Source organism: Columba livia, chromosome 3, assembly GCF_036013475.1.
Source record: "Columba livia isolate bColLiv1 breed racing homer chromosome 3, bColLiv1.pat.W.v2, whole genome shotgun sequence".
NCBI lineage: Eukaryota > Metazoa > Chordata > Aves > Columbiformes > Columbidae > Columba > Columba livia.
In genome coordinates this window covers 74,258,078-74,277,634 of record NC_088604.1, presented here as the reverse complement: position 1 = coordinate 74,277,634, position 19,557 = coordinate 74,258,078, and the positions used below count along the sequence as shown (strand labels likewise).

General features: G+C 38.8%; 1 protein-coding gene across 16 annotated transcripts in view; it reads right to left on the bottom strand.

The window, feature by feature from the left end:
• The window catches only part of LOC102084790 (centromere protein J), a 39,018-nt gene extending 27,562 nt beyond the window's left edge, over positions 1 to 11,456 (bottom strand). For 3 of the 16 annotated variants that reach the window (XM_065057621.1, XM_065057620.1, XM_065057625.1), the window contains exons 1-7: positions 9,179 to 9,411; positions 7,923 to 8,233; positions 7,026 to 7,170; positions 4,367 to 4,612; positions 3,034 to 3,129; positions 1,850 to 1,991; positions 52 to 160 (exon numbers count right to left, since the gene is read on the bottom strand). In XM_065057621.1, the coding sequence (XP_064913693.1) occupies positions 52 to 160; positions 1,850 to 1,991; positions 3,034 to 3,129; positions 4,367 to 4,612; positions 7,026 to 7,170; positions 7,923 to 8,219 (1,035 nt within the window). In that variant the 5' untranslated portion in view covers positions 8,220 to 8,233; positions 9,179 to 9,411. Of the gene's footprint in view, positions 1 to 51; positions 161 to 1,849; positions 1,992 to 3,033; positions 3,130 to 4,366; positions 4,613 to 7,025; positions 7,171 to 7,922; positions 8,234 to 9,178; positions 9,443 to 9,764; positions 10,479 to 11,319 lie in introns of those variants that run through there. The other 13 variants (XM_065057624.1, XM_065057618.1, XM_065057632.1 and 10 more) reach the window with 13 other exon arrangements.
• Between the last annotated feature and the right edge of the window lie 8,101 nt (positions 11,457 to 19,557).

The window sequence follows — 19,557 nt, the reverse complement described above, 5'->3', positions numbered from 1 at the left end:
AGTCCATGAGAACTTGTCAAAAACAAAGTGAATGCACCAATGACACAGTACCTGATGCTCCTTCTGCTCTTTTGCTATGAGATTATTGTCTACTGTAAGTTGTTCTTCAACAAATTCTTCAGAAGGCTTCTGTCCAGTACCAATTTCTGGTATGATTGGCCTAGGCAAGGAACAGGAAGGTACTCATTGATCAGGTTCTCCAACTACAGGATGATTCAAAAAGATGGACCAAATTTGAATGGACTCTGCTTCAAAAGTGGGTCCATCTTTTTGAAACACCCTATAATTTTCTTTCAATAAATATCATGGAGCTGATGTTGAATTTAGAACTGAGATATTCTCTCCATTTTTTTTTTTTTATGTGAAGCATGTTAGTAAAAAGCCCACTATCACATGACACGTAAGTCTGACTTTAAAACATCCTGTCTAGACTAAACATTAGTTATGCTTTTAGCAAGTAAGAGCTTTTTGGCTAGGATCAGTCCTTAAAACCAGAAAATAGTTAAAAGGAAAAAAATATTTCAAGCATTTTCTCCAGACTAGAGCTCGTTACACTGACAAAGAACTCCCTATCTCTCTGACAGAGTGGTTTGAATTAGCTGGTGAAGAGTGATAGAGGAGAAAAATAATGTCTATAGTGTTGCGGAAGGACAAATTGAACACTGACTCAAAATGAAGCATAATACAGCAAACAAGGACATGTCTTATTTCGTTAGAAATGTGCTTAGAGCCTTAATTACAGCACTTAGTAATAATTTCTACTGCATATTAAAAAATCCTGGGTTTGATAGAGTTACTAGTCACACAGCAAGTTACTCTTCTTTCTATACTCCACCTATCACCGCTGTACCACAGATGATATCTTCCTTTTTTGTTCTGTTAGCAAGCAGCATGGCCTAACAAGATTAGATTTGTAGACCAAAACTGTTCTTGCTGAGGACTCAGCATTAGACAATAGGCATTTCAAGGAAGTTGTACATTCTCCGCTTCAATTTCTTCCAGCTCATGCTAAGACCATGATGTGAACCAAAGCACAGCGAGTCGGGGTGACTGGGAAACAGAGTTCAGAAGCTCACTGCTGATCCAAAAAGGCATATGAGGTCAGGTCTGCTAGCCAAAAGGTACTTGTGGTCCTGCCACCTCTTCTCAGCTTTTTGCTGTGGAAGTCCCTGTCTTCCTTCTCTGCCCAGCTCCCACATGGTTAACACAGTAAAACACACTAATGATGATTACTCCCAGTCTGTACTTGCTTAGAAGTTTGATGTTTCTTTTATACTTGATGGAAGGCTCCATGTGCTGAAAAGCTGTTACTTCTGTTTGCATCAGCTGCGGAAAGGTAACAACTCTATGAGCTTTTCTTCCATCACTAATGCCAACCAAGGTACCTTTTTCCTCTCCATATAATTTTAACAAGGATTACTTCACTGACCTGCTCACTATACAGGCACATAAAAATTGGTCTTGACACAGCTGAAGAGGACGAGCAAAGACAAGAGTGAAGCAGTTAATCAGATTGATGCTGCTATTACAAACTGATGGCCACTGCAGAAGAAATGATGGTATAACAAAAGATCTTACCTCTTTCCCTGCCAACTTTTGCCTTACTTCTAGCCTTTGAATATCATAATTGCAAGACCAGTTCATTTAACTTGGCTAAACCAGCATCCTATTATATAGAGGCAGATCAACTGCCAGTCCCTGAACTTGTCCGATCCCTGCCCATGCGTACCTGGCCACTATCAAGCAAAGGTAAGAACTTTTGTGTTACAAATATAACACACACAGTGTATGTACAATCAAGGAAAACATGCTTTTGTAGCTTGACTGACTGGTTAAAGTAATTTCTCACCTGTCTTCCATGCTTCCAGTCTTCATCCTCCCCTCTATACTGAAGGGAGATAGAGGAATCTCCTCTTTTACTTGGTCTCTTTGTTCTTCTCTGACAGTAGAAAAAGTTTCAGGGAAACTTGTTTCTTTTAATTGACTGTTATCTAAGCAGCAAGAAAAAGGGCAATGAAAACAAAGCCTTTATAGAATGAATAAATGAAAACTAAACATAATGAAATCAATTAGAAATGTTTATGTTTTCAACAACATATGCAAGATTTTGATTTTTGAAAACAGTCCACAAAATACAATTGAATTAAGTAGGTGGAAGGATGCAACCCATGAAAAAAAGAGGCTCCTTATCCTCAAGTCTAGTTGCTAGAAATAAGGAATGGGCAAATGGTATGACCTGTACTCTTTCTTTACCTCTAGAGATTTGTAATGCTTGGATAATGTGTTCACTGCTGGACATTGCAATGAAGACTCTTTGCTAGACATTAACTACTCATGTGTCTGTAATTATGTGACCTACAAGCCAGTTCATTAAACTGTATTTGTACACATGAGACTTTCTAACTAGGCATTTTCTACCCTGTTTCACAAAAGTGCAAGTTTGTATGTCTTTCTATTGAAGTTTACTGGTTATGTTCACTACAAGAAGGCTCCCACTTCAATTAATCTTTTTTCCGAAGTGTCAGCTAATGGAGACTTCTCTTTTAGCTCAAGTTAGGCCTATCAGCTGAAGCAAACAGCCTTTACCGGCTCATTTATAGAACACACTGTTGCAGCAGCCAGGAACTATATAGATCACTTTATCACATTAATGCACTCTGAGCTCCTGAAGTCCTTCACAACATACTGAAAAGACTTTCTGGTCCTACAAGAAGCATACAAAAGCTTTACATCCTTCCCTTTCAGCATTTCCCAGCTACACACCCAAAATCTCCAGTCTGGCAGCAGGCAAGTGGTGCTCTTTCTGTCACCTTCTCATCTGCCTTGCACCAGAATATGTCTGAGGAACCAGAGGTGACCCAGTGGGTTGGCAGCTGCAAGTGATGCAGAACATGTGTCCCTTCTCAGAGTCTCACATGTGGAGCTATGCTGTGTCCAGCATGCTCTAATAGGAGAGATGTCTCAGCACTGTAATTTTCAACTAGTGCTCCCCAGTGCAAGGCAAGAACGTGTCCAAGCAGCTGTGTAATTCACCTTTGTTTTCTTTTCTGTTCTCTTCTTGAGAATCTTGTCTGGAAAGTTGTTTTGTGGGGCTCCCAGTACACTGAAGCAATGGCTCGGTGCTTATCCCTTTAAATAAGAATGCGAAGTATTATATAAGCTGTTGGTACACTCATGTTTATGTTTCCAGCAATAAAAACCTCACACTTGTCACAACAGTCAGGAAGGTTTCAGTTCAGCCCAGTCCTCAAGCACACATTCAGCTGAAGGGTTTTTCATAGGTATCTGCACTGACCAGCTTCCAGTCAGGATTTAACCTGATGTATTAAGGCCTCTGCACCTTCAACACGATGTTTTACACACACACAAAGCAAGTCTAAGTCAGCGCTGCTGTCAAAAAGGCAGTTGTACCTCCCCCTGTCCTAATGTGTTCTTACTCTCAGGTTCCTGATGTCCCCAACCACATTCCTCCCTACATTTGTGCTGGCAGAAGTATTTCTGAAGCTATCTGGTAAAATTCACTGGGCAACTGAGCCAGGTTCAGGTTAACCCCGCAAGAAAATAGTGGTGCTGGGCACAAGGAGACAAGACTCTTTCTGTGAGAGTACTGGTCCTGAGCTAGCTTGAAGAATATGAAATCAAAGTTTCAATTGTACTATGGGACTGTCTCACAGCATCACAGTCAGGTCTTGCTACTGAAGTTCAAAGGTATCCACGATGCAGGTTCGATTTACATTGTCATCCCCTTTAAGCCGTTTCATTCCCACTTCTTTTTGTTCCTCTTCCCCTCATTTTGAAATAAACTTTCTATTTCTTGCAAATCACTCTCTCTTCTTTGTCACCATTTGGTATCTTCCCACAGAAGAAAAGGCTGGCAAAGCGTAGGAAAAAGAAAACACCAAGTAGCAGTTTACATTGTATTTCCTCCAAACAATGCAACTCCATATCAATGTGAGAAACACCAAGATTGCTGATGAAGAGCAGGCCTTCTTAGATAAAGAAACATGTTCTCTCACCTTTGGAAGCTATATCCACTTCCTACTTTTTATGCTTCTCCCCCTAAATGTAGCATATTCCCTACTTCACATAACCCAGCTTTTCAAATTGAATGACTTCTGGCTACAATTCTATCTACAAGTTCCAGTTTCTCTGTCAGTATGAGATGCAACATAACTGTGATTTTAAAAGCAGAAAAAAAAAAAAACAGGTTTAAAATACTTTAAAAGATTTTATAACAAGTCCATCATGAAAACAAAGCACCTTTCCCTGATCTGCAATAAAATCAATAACAACCACTGGCAAAGGCAAAAATTCACAGGATCTGCACAACAGCCTTAGCTCCAGATTTCCAGCACGTTTTACCCACCTGAGTCTGAAAGCTGCATATGGTCTCCCGAGACTTCTGAACTGCTCTCATTTGGCACGAACAGCAAGGATCTGCTTTGCCAAGCTGAGCACATCAACAAGGGAGCGGTCTGCAAGTCCTCCAGGCTCTCAGCCTGTGAAGACTTTTCTGATGGCAACTGGTCAGGAATTAGAGTAGTGGATGAGCATGGAAAGAGTGGCATCATGTCTCCTAGTTGGGAAGGTATCCCAGGAGAAGCAGAAAAGCCTAAAAACAATTATCAGAAAATAAAAATTAGAGGAGCTTAAGACAAATATTTTGCACTGAACTAGAAATCTCTTACTAGACTGATATTGCACAAAAACAATGTCGCTTTCATGTTCCCTGCTGGTTTGCACGTTCAGAGTGAAAGAATGAAATTCTGCTTTTGTTATTTTATTTCAATTGTCAAACATGCTTGCTGCAATCATCAATCATAACCAAAATAGTAGTAGTTCTTCATATTTTGCCTCTTTAAAGCTTAATGGGACTAGAATATGAAATGTCTTTTGCTACCCTCAACCTACATCGCCTCCACTAACAAATGAGAACTTTCAGTGCAGATTTGTCGCTTTATATGTTAGCTAAATGTATCTGGATATGTAAATACACCCAAACAGGGCCTATAAATCTATTTCTTACTTTATAAGGCTGGTCTTGAGTTCATGATACAAACCGTACTTCCTTGCTTCAGAAATGTATCAAGTGACTTACAGCATTGAGGCGGGGGGAAGAGGAGTTTGCGTGATTAAGCCTAACAACACCAAGGACACTTTCCTTCTCACACTGTTCATTCTTTCCTGAGAACCAAGAAAGTGGTGCAGCCTAACTGTTCTGCTCACAGCAAACTGGTGGAACTAACAACAAGTGTCCTGCAGATTGTGCTATTTGGGCAGGTATTAATGAGAAACATAATTGCCCTGTGGTTGTTCTGCTTTCATTGGAAAACTTGGAAGCTTCAGACTGTGTATTTGTTCAACCTGGTCATCACAGACGACTCACTGAGCATTTGCCTGCCATTCCAACCCAGCTTTTCTCTGAGGCAAAAAGCACATGATTTACTCAGCCATAGTCTTCGTTCTGTCTCTTTCTCAGGCCGTCTCCCTAGTATTCAACAGTGGCTCTTGACAACTATTTTGCAGTGGCATTGCTCCATCAGGAAAATCCATACAACGACAGCCAGGCATGCTGGTATCACTTTTCTAAAGCCTTTTATTTTGTTGGCTAATAATTGCTATTATGTACATTAGCAAGGTAGATTAAACTTGCTAAAGTTTCATTTTCTTTTAAGCAATAATAATATAAAGTCATGTTTCTCTAAAGCCAACTAACAAGTGCCAACTCCCAGAGTTTCCAAGAGGGGGAAAAAAGCAAAAGACCATAAATTCTTGTTGGTTTTATTATTATTATTGTTAACTCTACCCGAAGTAATGCTTACTATTTTGCAAGGACCTTTGCAAACAGAAGTTCCTTTTATGGCAGCCGAAATTGATTTTTTATTATAAATTATTCTATCCAAACTGGTCAAACTAGGTGTGCTATGAAGTATTTTTGTACATGCATGGAGGAACAGCAAAATACATGGCTGTCTTTAACTGAGAGCACTTGTCACACTTTGTACGGTTAGAACATGAGAAGAAAGTTTTGAAAAAAACCCTACAGCTGTTCATCAGGCTACAGTGAGCTCTATCATGCAAGGTGCCATCATCTTCTTCTCCTAACTGTCCTCTGGTATCTTAGCAGAATGAGACCTTGCAGCTCCTCAACTGGGTAAAGAAGCTTGAAATTAGACTGAGAAAACTGATGCCAGAACAATGCGGAGATGCAGACAGGGGATGCCTTAGGTTGCTCGGACTCCTACCACATGGGTGAGGTGAAGCTGCCTCTGCAGCAGGTTGTCTGAGGAGCAGCAGCAATCCAAGGATCCCCTGACCTTCCTGCCCTTACAGATACTCCCTGCACAAGCAGCCCTGATAAAGCCTGGCCAATGCTGTCACAAGTCTACATGATTTCCCTAAATTCTTCTTACATCATGGGGTCACACGCTGAGGAGAATGTGCTACTACTCTGGACAAGGCTGAAAGCGGAGGTCTCCTCTTTTTCTGCTTGCTGAGCAGATGGCGTTTTCTGGCAATATCACTGGTAAAATGAAGCTGTTCAATGGGTTGTATCTTGCTGTGAAAAACAGGCTGTACTATTAAAGGTAAGTCTGTTAACAGAAGCTTGGCATGTTGCCTTTCTTCTGCTCCTTTTATCTAAGTTTAAGCTGTACCTTTCATATATAGGTATAAAAAAAAATGCTCACCATTATACTATAATTTTCTGCAGTACCATTCAAATACATACTTCAGTATAAGTCTGTATGGGAGGACTATAATTAAATATAAAGGACTGCTCCTCATAGTTCTCCTGGAATTTTAGTGTACAAAAATGGAAACAAATGTTTTATGGGGTTTACAGCTTGTATAAAATGTGTGTAAAGAAATTAATGTTTTAGCCCAGCTGCTAGAGAACAACCTTCCAGCCATGGGAAACAACCATCAAACCTTCTCTTTCTTTAAGGAACTGCCATGTTTCACTGCCTGAGTGTAAGTGTCAGCAGACAAGGGTGCCGCAGCATCAGGTGGGAGCCCCCAAGTACCTGGGTTGTAAAGCGCAATGATTTTCTGCTGTTCAGCCACCAGTCTTTGCAACTGCTCCACATGCTGCCTCGTCACCTGGTCCTGCTGCCCTGGAGTCTGAAAACGCCATGAAGATACAGTATCAAACTGTGGTTCTTGATGGTTCTGGTACCAATAGTAATAAGAAAAGAAGGTCTGAGGTGAGTTGTTCTTAAGGAAGTGGCAGAAGATGCTGCCTTGTTACCACAGGTACTTATGATTTTTACATTATCAAAAAAGGCTAAAATTGTGATAGACTTCCAGTGGAGAAAGGATTGCAAGCTGCCAGCATAGACACACCCTAAATAATACATTCAATTATATTGGAAACATGAGGGGTTTGTTTAAATGTGCAACTGAATCACTGTATTGTTTACTATCTTAAAAGAAGCCCATGGAGCACTCATTGGAAGAGATACTGTGGAGTTACTTCTGTCCATTTCTTTGTCCAAACTAAGAAGAAGAGGAAAAGTCAGAAATGGAAAAAAAGCCAAAAAAAGAGGATCGAGGATGAGAAGAGAATGGATAGAAAGACGTACAGAAATAAGAACATGAAAATGCCACGCGACATTTACACACATGAGTATGTGGGGCCAGAACAAGCAATCTTTTTCACCAGAGGGAAGGAGATAACAGTAACTATCCAACAAGAGAAGAAAATTATTGTCTCTTGGGAAAAGCACTTCATTTAATGGATTTATTAGAGCAACATAATCAAACACAGGATTCTGATGCACTTATCCGTGCTTGCCAGTAAAGCTTCCTACCAATAGACAGACACAAAAGTTACTGATCCTTTCTTCCTGAAGAGGCTGTGCAACTACCAGAAATTTGTAATATGCAGTTATAAACTCAGTGATTATTTAAAGCAAACTAACCTGTTCCATGTTTTTGTAGGTGGGAGTATAATGGTTCATCCCAAGCTCTGAGTCAGGGAGCAGAGGAGGAGTGAACATTTCCAGGGTGTCACTTGCATCATGAATTCCAGCCTGGGTTACACTGGAAGCAAACTTTTGAGAAAAAAATGCAGAACGGGACAAATTACCTAATTGCCTTGCATGCTGAAAAGCTTGATCATAGTTCAGGTCTTCTGTTGAGTCATTACTGTTGCCCATCATACCACTGGCTTCTGAGCTGTATAAAATTGGACACTGCTTGCCAGAGGATTCATTCATGCTGGAAACCCAGCCTAGGGATAAAGGAAGCATGATCTTGTCAATTATTATTTTGGAACATGGTACCGTGCTTGCCAGATCACTGGCAGTCTGCTGTGACATATGATTTTCCTTCTTAAAAGCATCTGCTTCCATGCCCTGCTTTCCAAAAATCCATGTTAGGGATGTGCAGTAAAAACCACCATGAGCAAAGGTGTCATACTGACATAGTAAATACTGTGGTTTGTATTTTTTTTTTTTTTCATCCAGTAGGTTATTTTTTTAGCCCAGGCTGAACTCCTGACTTCAAAACTGTAAACATACTTATACATGTATTTCTGTATGTTTTTGCATATATATACACATATAGAAGTACATATAAACATACCTATATATAAAAAACCACTGTTAGGATACATGCAATACAAAAAACCTATAAAATCACAAAATTTCTACCAGGTAAAGTGGCTTAGATGCTCGTTCACTATTAAATCCTCAAGCCTTAGACAAACAGGAATAGATGTAAGAATTAGTTACAATGAATACCAAAACCTATTCACCACTAGAAGCATTTGCCAAGCTATCCTAACCTTGTCTTTCAGCTAAATCTTCAGCCTTTAAATTCAGAGAAAGTGCTTAACATCCAAAGACTGCAGAAAGCAGGAAATGAAGATAACAGGAGGAAACATGAGAAAACAAATGGCATGTGGGGAAAAAAAAAGGAAAGAAAGAAAGAAAGAAAAACACCACACAAACAAACCACAACGAAACCACCACTAGGAAACCACTCAATGTTTAAGTAGCTCAGAAGAATGTTTATTTCAAAAAAGATGTTATAGGATAACACTGCTACAGCTTGTATCCCTTCTATTTGAGACCAGTATTGCTGAGACAGCTGTGCAACACAAACATTCTGCTTCCCCTCTTCGGGCACTGCACTTCAGTCCTTCCAAGACAGAGGCCAGGAATTTGCTACTTACCTTAAAAATATTAGGGTAGGAAAGTATATTTCAGCAGCTGAAGCTAGTGAGGTTCCCCATCTTGTTCTGCTGTGGGAGGATTTAAAGGGTTTTTTTTTGCATTCTTTGAGAAAAGTGGAGTCTCCAAGAACCTCATTTGCTCACGAGAAAATTATTTAATGCCTTCTTCCTACTTTAATGTAAGTGGTTTGCATAAGTTGTATACACACCCTACCAGGTGCAATACTTGATATGACAGATCCATCACGTGTAGCTAGGAAACATTATGTTGTTTACAGGCTTAAACTCCCTTCAGAGTTATCTACAGTACTACTGGAAACATTTTATTTAAAAAACTCTACAAATCTGAAACAACAGAGGTCCAGGCTGTCTGAGTAGATGCTTGTCCACTAAAATATAGGAGTGAAAAAAAAAAAACTGGAAGCAGATGTAGAGAAGACAGAGGACTGGACAGGGACAGATCAGAAAGGATGAGCTAAGAAATGATATTTAAAGAAAAGAGTAGAGCCCATGACCCTATATTGTAATTCCCTCCAAAACCCAAGAAGGAACATGAAGTTCCTGAGTCAGCCTGTTCCTCTCTTACCTGCAGTAGTGTTGGCTGGATCCTGGTATTGCACAGGACACGAGAGTTTTCTGCACTGACAGGTTGCCACTTCAGGTCAAATGGAAATGGAGCTAAAAGTTCCAGCCTCCCAGTGATTTCCTGAGTATAGCACCATATGCAGGTTGGGTGGGGGTTTTTTTTGTTTGTTTCTTTGTTACATCACTTTAGGCACCACATCCACTGCACAGCAGGTAAAAACTTATGAAGAACAGGATTTTCTAAGGAAACCTCCCTGAAATCAAGAGCATGGAAAAGATGTTCAAACCACAACACTGATAAGAAGGTCTCTGAGTGACTAACTTAACAGTGCCAGCATATATCCTATACATATCCCATTAAAAGTAAAAAGAAAAATCCAAGAACTGTTGATCATAGTTGATCTTCTTCATCAGCTTAATATCTTGCTACCTCAGAAAGGTTGGGGAGGAGGTATATTCTTAATGCATGAGGTTTCAGAGGTAAGAAATCATTTGTTTATTAGAATTAATATTGCCTAGGCTGGTAGCTGCCTTTAGTTTTGGTAAGAAATTGAACACTAAAACTGGCTCTATCATTAATCTTTTCAATGTTTGCTTTTCCATTGTTGAGGGTTGCCAGGGAATTAGTGAGTAAACAGCAGCTCTCAGCCACAGCCACTGCCCCTGCGGTTCTTCCTCAGTCAAAACCCACAAAACCTCCCTTTCTCCAGGCAACAAAGTAGTTTCTCAGTAAATATGGCCAAAACGGTCAAAACTGCTCCCAGTGGGGTAGAAATACCCTTGCACAGAGCACCTTGGCAGCCGGCATGAGCAAACAAGGAAGCATGGTGCAGGTTGACAATTGTTAAGTGTTTGTGGGGATTCTCAGTTTTAGCAGATTTTTTAATTTAAAAACTATGATAAAGATGAATATGTTTTATCCCAGGCAGTCTCTTAATAAATATAAGATAAAATAAATATGCAAATTCTTTGCACTTTCACAGAGCCTTCTGACCATGTAATTTTAAAGCACTTGATGTGATACCGGCATGCATGAAGTCAGTATGTGTGTGCACAGTCTGTACGCATATGCATACATGACCTGATCTTTAAAACTGGTAAATTCTCAAAACTTCCAATGAAAAAAAGTAGAAATCTTACTGGAAGCTCAACAGTTTTAATAAGTTCCTCAAAACCAGCATTGGGAAGTTAACCATAGATGCTCAGGCCTCAGCAGAAGCCTCAGAGCCAGGCTTGCAGCTGTGTGAGAGCTGTTGGTGACAGAGACACCTCAAAGACCCCTCTTCCTGGAGCACTGGCTAGAAGATTTTTTGGGAGAAGAATTTACTTAAACCCTGAAGCAGTTCCCCAAGTGTCTCCCTACCAGAGAGCAATGAGAAGTTCTTATTTGTAAATTTTCCTTTTGCTTTTTTAAATTGTATTAAGCGTGGAGCAACAGACATAAACTTGATGCCTATAGATAAACAGAACAAGGAGACATAAATAAATGGTGATAATTTTCTTTTAAACAGCACATAATATAAAATATTCAACAAGCATTGAAGTGTTGCACTTACCCAACACTCACTGCAAACACTCTCCGAAATCCAGTGAATTTTTTCTTATTCTATATCAGCATTGCTCTGATACCTAACAATCCCATGCACAGATCTTGATCCTTCTCTGCTGGCAATGGTACAACCCCCTAACAAAATGACGCTTTATTTTGAAATTTGCTTATACAAATAAGTATGCAGCTGCTTCACGAGTTATATTTGGCTTCTGTAAAGGTGAACATACAATACAAAAGACAAAAAACATTAAAAGGATGAAGTTTGTCCATTAATTTCCATTGACTTCTGTGTGCTTTGAGACGTCTAAGCTAAGACAAAGAAAAATAACATACATCACCAGAAAAATCCTTCTTTTTTCTTTCAAAAGTACTGAATAATTTCCAAAAATACTTAGTTAACCAAGGAATTTTATAGGGGGAAATAGAGCTATCAGTAATACCAGAGCAATTATTTAACTTCACACCTCAAGTGATTCAAGAGAAAAGCAAGACTGGTATCAAGATAAGCAAAACGGATTTTTCAGATAGTTCCTAGTGATGTTTAGGATTTAATTATAATCTTCAAGTCTTCCATTGTAAGAGATGTGCTCACAAGTACATTTAGAAGGTGTACTGGGTGATTATTTTTTAAAAAATTATTAATGGGGTTGTGTTATGTTTATATTTGCTTATTCTTCATTATACTTTGAGATTTATTTGTCTTACGTAATATGCAATTGTTTGATGGTGTGATAGGAAATCATGCATTTATTTAAGGTGAAGAACATAGCCATTTATTTGTATTAAGCTGTTACTTGTTCCCTGTGACCACAATGATTGGTCATTTGAAAGCTAATATTTGACAACTGCTAAAATTCACTACTGTAATCACCAACATTGAAGAGTGACAAATTATTTCTTATCTATGGCCAGTTCCACACCTATTGTCTCATTTTTTGCTGCTGCAGCATCATTCATGACACTATAGTCCAGTGGAGCAACACTGAAGCCCTTCCTTGGTGGTGGAGCAACACCGTTCCTCACCCTGAGCAGCTCGGCTGAACCCCAGCCTGCCACCTCTGTCATGGAAACATTTTTCTGTGAAGTCTGTGTACCTTAACATCGGTGTTTCTAGAATTTTCCCTTGTTTCTTCAAGTGGATGCCAGGTCTTCTTCCAGCAAGATGCTTCACTAGCAAGATGGAGTCTTTGAAAGCAGCCAAAAGACTCACTTTTCTCGGTTTTGGTTGGTTTGGTTTTTTTGTTTGTTTGTTTTTGTTTGGGGGGGGGGGAGTTGTGTGGTTGTTGTTGTTGTCTGTTTGTTTGGGGTTTTTTTTAAGCCTCTGCGACATCCAGCCTTTTGGTACTTGCTCCTGTTATTTATTGGATAAGCAGTTTGAAACCAAGCTCATTACTTCCCCCAGGATGGAGCTGCAAGAGCATCAGGGCTTGCTCTTCTTGAATTGGTTACTTGTTAGTGTGATTTGTTTACTAGTTCTGAGTGTACATTACTAGCAACTTAGTAACAGTATCCACAATTCAGTGTAATCTAGTTGACATGAGTTTCATTTAAGCACAGCTCATTTATAATCTACCATTTAGGACACTCCAGGGTACTTTAAGTGCATATGGTTTATCTTGGCCTCTGCAAAGAAGCCTCAGGAGAGATTTCTGTTGCCGTGCATATTGTTCATTAAAGTTTCACTACAACAGAATTATTGTCCCAGTAGAAATCTTCCAAATCAGTTTGTTTAGGATTATTCTTTCCCATTTGTACACCATGCCATATAGAAAAAGACCTCTATTAAATATAGGATGGCTTAGCTACCTATTAAAGTTAAGTATGGTCAGCATTCTGAAAATGCAGCTCAAAGAAGTGCTGAAACAGCTGCCTTGTTTGGCTTGCTCAGGAGAGCTCCACACTGCTGGAGCAGAGGGAAAGTCACTGCAGAAAGAACATCCATTTAGCAGTCAGCTCCTTTTACATTACAGATCCCTCAGTTTCTTCTCCTGCCCACTGTGAGACCAACTCAGGTATCTCTACCAAGATGCGAAATAAGAAACAAACAGCACTGCAGGAGGAGGGAAAGGAAGAAAAAATTAAAAAAAAAAAAACAGAAAAATTCAAAATGTCAGACAAGAGACCTGTGGCTGGGGAACAGATATTACTTAGACCCAGTTATTTCCCTTAAATTTTGGCGGATAAGACATTTGGAGGAAGGGATGAGGTTGTGGTTTTTGTTTCATACAATTAAACTAGAATCCTATATGTTACAAAATAAATTAACATAGTTCCAGAAAGAACTGTCTTTCCAATATGGAAATTTTATTGCTCAACTTCAGTCTTTTCCTCCAAGTTTCTTTCTGGGTACTTACATCTTCCCATACCTCCTCACACATGTCTGCACTATACAGTTTATTGACCTTCCTGTTGATTTGTTCTCAGTCACACTGAAAGAAGCACTTGAAAAAAATACGGTTACAGGCAGCAGAAGCTGAACAAAAGAGAAATCCTGTTGCCTGTGAACACATAGCATAGCTTGTCTCTGTCAGTGATGTGAAAACCACCTGCAGTTCAGTGCCTTTCACCAGCCCCAACAAAAAGACTAGTCTGGAATTGAAAACAAACATGGAAGGAGGTAACAAATTGCATGAAGCTAAACAAAAGCCATCAGCATGTCGTAATAAAGATGCCTCTGGAGCTGCAAAAGTGTCCTACGGTTTTTCTTATGTTCTCATATTATAGGTATGTTACATTTCTCTCACTGCCCATTTCCTATCCAAGCCTCCAATACCAACCCTCTGTCCTACAGTGGGGCTGTGACTGAGCTGCCACATCCTCAGCATCCATGACAGTAACATGGTGACATGTTGGCAGCCCTCTGGTATTCAAAACCAATCCTATTCAAGAAGAAAACATAATGGGAGTAAATATGATGGGAGCAAAACGCAGTCCAAAACCAGCTGAAGTCTACCCTGCTGTACATTTAGCTGGGGTTTCTAGCAGAGGAAGTGATCACAAAGCTTCAAGAAGCAGACAAATATGAACCAGCAGGAACACTTAGGGCACAGGGACCTCTGACAAGTGCTTTAGGGAAGATAAAAGCTGGATGAAAATATCACCTGAAAGTTCTCAAACCAGGAAGCACTACCACAGTGTATAAATATGTACATAATATATAAGTACATAAGTAAATTATATATAAACACATATGTACAAATACATACATAAATGTTACATAAAGCTTATGAAGAAGCTATCAGAACCATGTAAAACTAAATCTGGAGGAAAAGCTCTACATAAAAAGACATTTGCCTCTGCAAGGTCAGCCTGATCCTTTTCAATAGTTCTGCTTACTCCCTGTCAATCAAGGATATGTGGAATTTTCAGGGTGGAACTGGGATCAAGTTATCATCTATTGACAAGTGCAGCAAAACCAGTACCTCCCTTAGACAAAACAGGTGGGCATGGGCAACTCACTATAACTGAACTCCAAAACAGAATAGTAATTAAAAGCAGCTCAACAATGGATTTCAAGCTTCCTCTTCTGTCGTTCATTTCTATAAATTAATCCCTGGACAGAAGAGGAATTAACCAAATAGCTCCCATAAAGCAAGCGTGAAATTCTGGAATGACCATGTGATGCTTTATCCCTTGTATGATCTGTTGCTGTGTCTTAGGAGAAGAGGAGTTTGCAGACAGAGTGAAAAAGGGCCACAGTTTAAGTCTCTGGAGACACTGGTGTCTGCCACAACAACAACAACAACAACAACAACAACAACAACAACAAAATTAACTGGAGAATACCCGCCCCCCCCCCGCGAGAAAGGAAGGGGAAAGTTACATGTACTGATACAAATGGGTACATATTCTCCATTACACAAGACAACTCAAGCCCACAACAATGAAAAGAAGACCTGGCTTTGGAAAAAAAAATAAACTGCATGATTGCACTCTGCTCTGTAATATGTCTCTGTTTATTCAGGCTGCAGGGAAGTTTGATTACATCTACAAATAACATCTAGTTGTTATTGTTATTTGTAAAATTACAAAAAACTAGGTAATAGAGATATTGCATTATGCTTTCAGAACGTTTGTACGAGTTTTAACCACTAGAGGGAAACCTTGCACTATTCTGAGTGAGCAAACAGACACACAAATCTGAGCATGCAGATGTTTTTTTTTTTTAAAAATGTAACAGCGAAAATAATGTTACACCTAAAAGAAACACATGCTGTCTGAAAAGGTTCTCAGGACAGCATCAATGTCTCACAACATGTCATGATATTAAACGTGAAATTTCAAAAATTCATAATCAATGATCAGTGGCTTTTTTGCATGACTTACTGGCTACAGAACTCAGACTGATGAAAAGCTCAAAAAATCCCCAAGCCTCCACACCCAGGTCAAGAAGGCAGTAACAATAATTTGCAGATAGTTTTTAAATCGAAGCACTTTTATATTTCTGAACTAGGTGATACTACATAATTGACTCAGCCTGGTTATGCTGTCACATCTACTTTTCCAGCTGGAATTATCAGGCCACCTTAAGCAAAGTCCGCAAGAGGGTCACTCTGGCTATAACAGACTATAACAACAATAATGTGGATACAGCTTACATCAACAAAATGGACTTTCTGCCAGTTACCACTAACCCTTCCTTCCTTTGCAAGGCAGACTTCCATGGGCAGTATTATCTTGAGAGCTGTGCATTGGTTCTTCATTAATTAAGGGTATTTTAAAATCGCAGTATATGTTCTGTTCTTCCAGATAAGCTTCTCCACCGAAACATGATGCATCCGATAGTGGCAGTCACTACCTGGGAATGTGGGAGCATAAACCTCTCTACAGCCAGAACCCAGTAAATATGAGTATGTCTCAGCTGATGTCGGATCCTAGAACAGCTGAGGTTTCCTTCTAGCATTTTCCCCCAGAGATTTTTCTTATGCCTGACTCTATGGGATATGAAAGTCCATGAGAAGTGTCATAAATGAACATATGCTGAAAACACTACCGAGTATGTTTTTGCAGCTGTCAGATCCCATATCCTGCACTGTCACGTGTCAACTTTTGTTTATCTTTTCAGTCCACTGTTGTGCTTTGGCTCCTGTCTTGAGGCAAGAGGATATGAACTAGTCCATGTCTAACAAGATTCCTATATGCACCAGTTATCGGCTGGAGAAACTTAGGACTTTCTCAGACCCTCTGGTGTATATAAATTTGCCCATGTCTCAGGCATATTAGCTGCCTTTGTAGGAGGCAGCAGATTTTAAGTCATATTAATTTCTGATAACTGCATTCCCAGAAGTTCTCTTGTAGGGTAGAAGTCAGCAGACAAGCTGGAGTCAAGAAGGTTTCCTAAAAACCTGGTTTTACAGCTCTAACAAAAAATACTAATTTTTATCAGGTGATCAAGGGCACTGACGGAAAGGTCACAGACTGTTTACAACCACAGCGTCCAGGCAGAACCCTTCAAAGAGCTGTTTGGTTTGTGGTTTGCTTGAGGACCTTTACAAAGCTCTAAGAATGTCTGTAATTTTGATTTTGTGCTTCAATCCAGATTTGGCCCTTGATTTGTCTTTATTTTACCTCTGTCTCCTTTTTCCTTAAAACCAGTTAGTTTGAATTTTGTCTAAATGCATGAGATGTACATAAAAACTGTGAACATTTTTTATTGCAATGAAATGCAATGAAACAGTATTTGGGAGTAATTTTTACACAATAATATAGTTTTACTTAAAGGGCAAACAGATTTTAAAAAACACCAAAACACCTTAATTCACTGCATGCATCACCAAATAACCATTACTTTATCAGAGATCATGCAATGTATAATTGAGCAGTAAAATAACTTTTCTATATTCTCTGCCAATAATTTCATTCTACCAATGCTGTGTCAAAACTTGGTCTTCACTTAAATCTCTGGAGTGTTTTTTTAATCCTACTGAATATTACAAGTTGCTCAGGCTACCAGACTCCGAAATGCATAAAATGAAATTGTCCTTCAATATTCTTCCATAATGCAATTAACTGCAAAACCAGAGAAAGAAGTTTCAGACAAGAGAAATCCAGTTTTTGTGGCACTATACGTGTTTAGTTTCCCTCCTTGTGGAACTACACTGTATAATTAAATCATATAACTTTGTGAATTGAAAATATACAGATAAAGACTAGAAATTAACTTTTACAGACCGAGCAGGGACTGAATTTAGGGGACAAAACCCCTTTGATTTCTGTAATCTTCTAAGTGAGATAGTGAAAAAGTGCAAATATGTACCTATGATGATCTGTTGATAGAGATTTTCAGAACTGCAACAGTATAAAACTAGTATAATGCAGAAAAGAATCATCTAAATGTATAGTTACACGGAGTAGAACTAACAGACATTCAGATGTTAACACAACACCAGCCATTACAAATAAACACTACCTTAAAAAGGATCTGACTTGCTAAGAAAAATTGGATGCCCGGTTGATATAAAAACAGTTGGCATTCTCCATATTGCATAGTTTTCCAAAGCAAAGACAATGAAGCAACTTGCTTATTTCAGTCTGTAGAGTCATAGAACACATGGTTAAGTTTGATCATTGAAGCCTCTGGAGACTGTCTAGTCCAGCCCCCTCCTCCCAGAAGTGTAAACGTGTGCCATAATGTATGTTGTATTATCTGTTGAAATGTCTGTGCCATACACAGTTTTCATATGTAAACATATCAAACAGATACTTTTATAATAAATAATACAGTGCTATTTTTCAAAGATCCTTTGCATGTGCAACTGAGGATTTCTTATTTTATTTCTATGTTGTTCTCTCCTTATTGCATCAGCTCTAATAAAATAGCATTTTAAATGGTACCTTACAGAGTCTGAGCACCCTTCTTACTGTGATCACAACACACCAGCATCTCTTGATGCAAAACAATAATGTACTACTACCATCAAGTTTTGAAAATCCAACAAAAATTATTCAACTAATTTGATACAGAACTTAAAGACAAGGAGCAGAACTGTGAAGAAACTTCAGGATTTATTCCAGTTGCTTACATTCTTATTTTTCCCATGTTTTGCACCACTCTCTGGGATTATTTTGAAACACAGCTTCATATTTGCTAAAGTTTAAAAAGCTCCCTCCCTTTGGGAAGTCACTGGTGACCCCCACCGGAGTCGCAATAACTTTCAATAACCTGAAAGCCCAGTTCATACATGTGAATAAAACACTGCAAAAAGGTTTGAGCAGAACTCAGAGTCAGGTACAAAGTCTAACCTGAGAATGTGAGATTTGTAGAAAGACATTGAGGGAAATAATTTTCTTAAACAATTTTTGATAGGAAATATTTGTCCATAAATATCCTTAGAGAATGTATCAGTGGTTAAATAACTTGATGCCTCTATCATGGGGAGGGAAAAAGCAAACAAACAAACAAACCAAACCAAGAAACTCAAACAAACAAATAAAAACACCAAAACACACACACACACCAAAAAAAAACCCCACTGATTTTTGAATGTTTTGTAAGCAAAATCAGCAAAAAATACTTGTTGTTGGAATTGCACAATAAACACACAGCCTGGCCCTTCGTAATTATTGAGACCTTAACAAGGCACAGCTGCACCTGATTCTGCAGAAGAGCAGCTGTTGTACTTCCAGATGTTCCAGTTGTCAGTGAACATTTGGTGGTAAAGTAACAGCTTACCATTATCAAACCTATGAAGATCAGATAAAAACACTTAAAGGTTGAAAGGAGGAAAACTATTTTCAGAGAAAATGAGGTTCTTTGTTTACGTCCTCCTTCACTGACAAGAAGCAATAATAACTCTCTAGGAAGGGACATATCAGCAGACAGAACAGGCAACAGTCTTACGCAATTTCAGTTTATCCACAAACCCTAGGTTTGAGGAAAGCAACAAGGTAAAGCTAATAATGCACATATATTATTAATTATATATTTAAAATATACCAACATATTATTATATTAAAAGTCTAAACTAAGTGATTAAAAACATGTCTTTGGGCCTTAAATCTATAGAGACTTAAGAGATAAAAAGTTAGTTTAGGATAATCTGAGCATGAATATTTTAAATGTGATTTCACAGATTCAAATAAGAAAGCATTTTAGATAGTATTTCATACAAAGATCAAGTGAGTAGAATTAGCTATCACTGAGGTTTTATGTCCAATGTTTTGCAACTTTAACAACAAATTCAGGCAAGTTAATGTGATTCTGCTGTTGTTTCATTACCACAAAATAATAACATGTACTTTT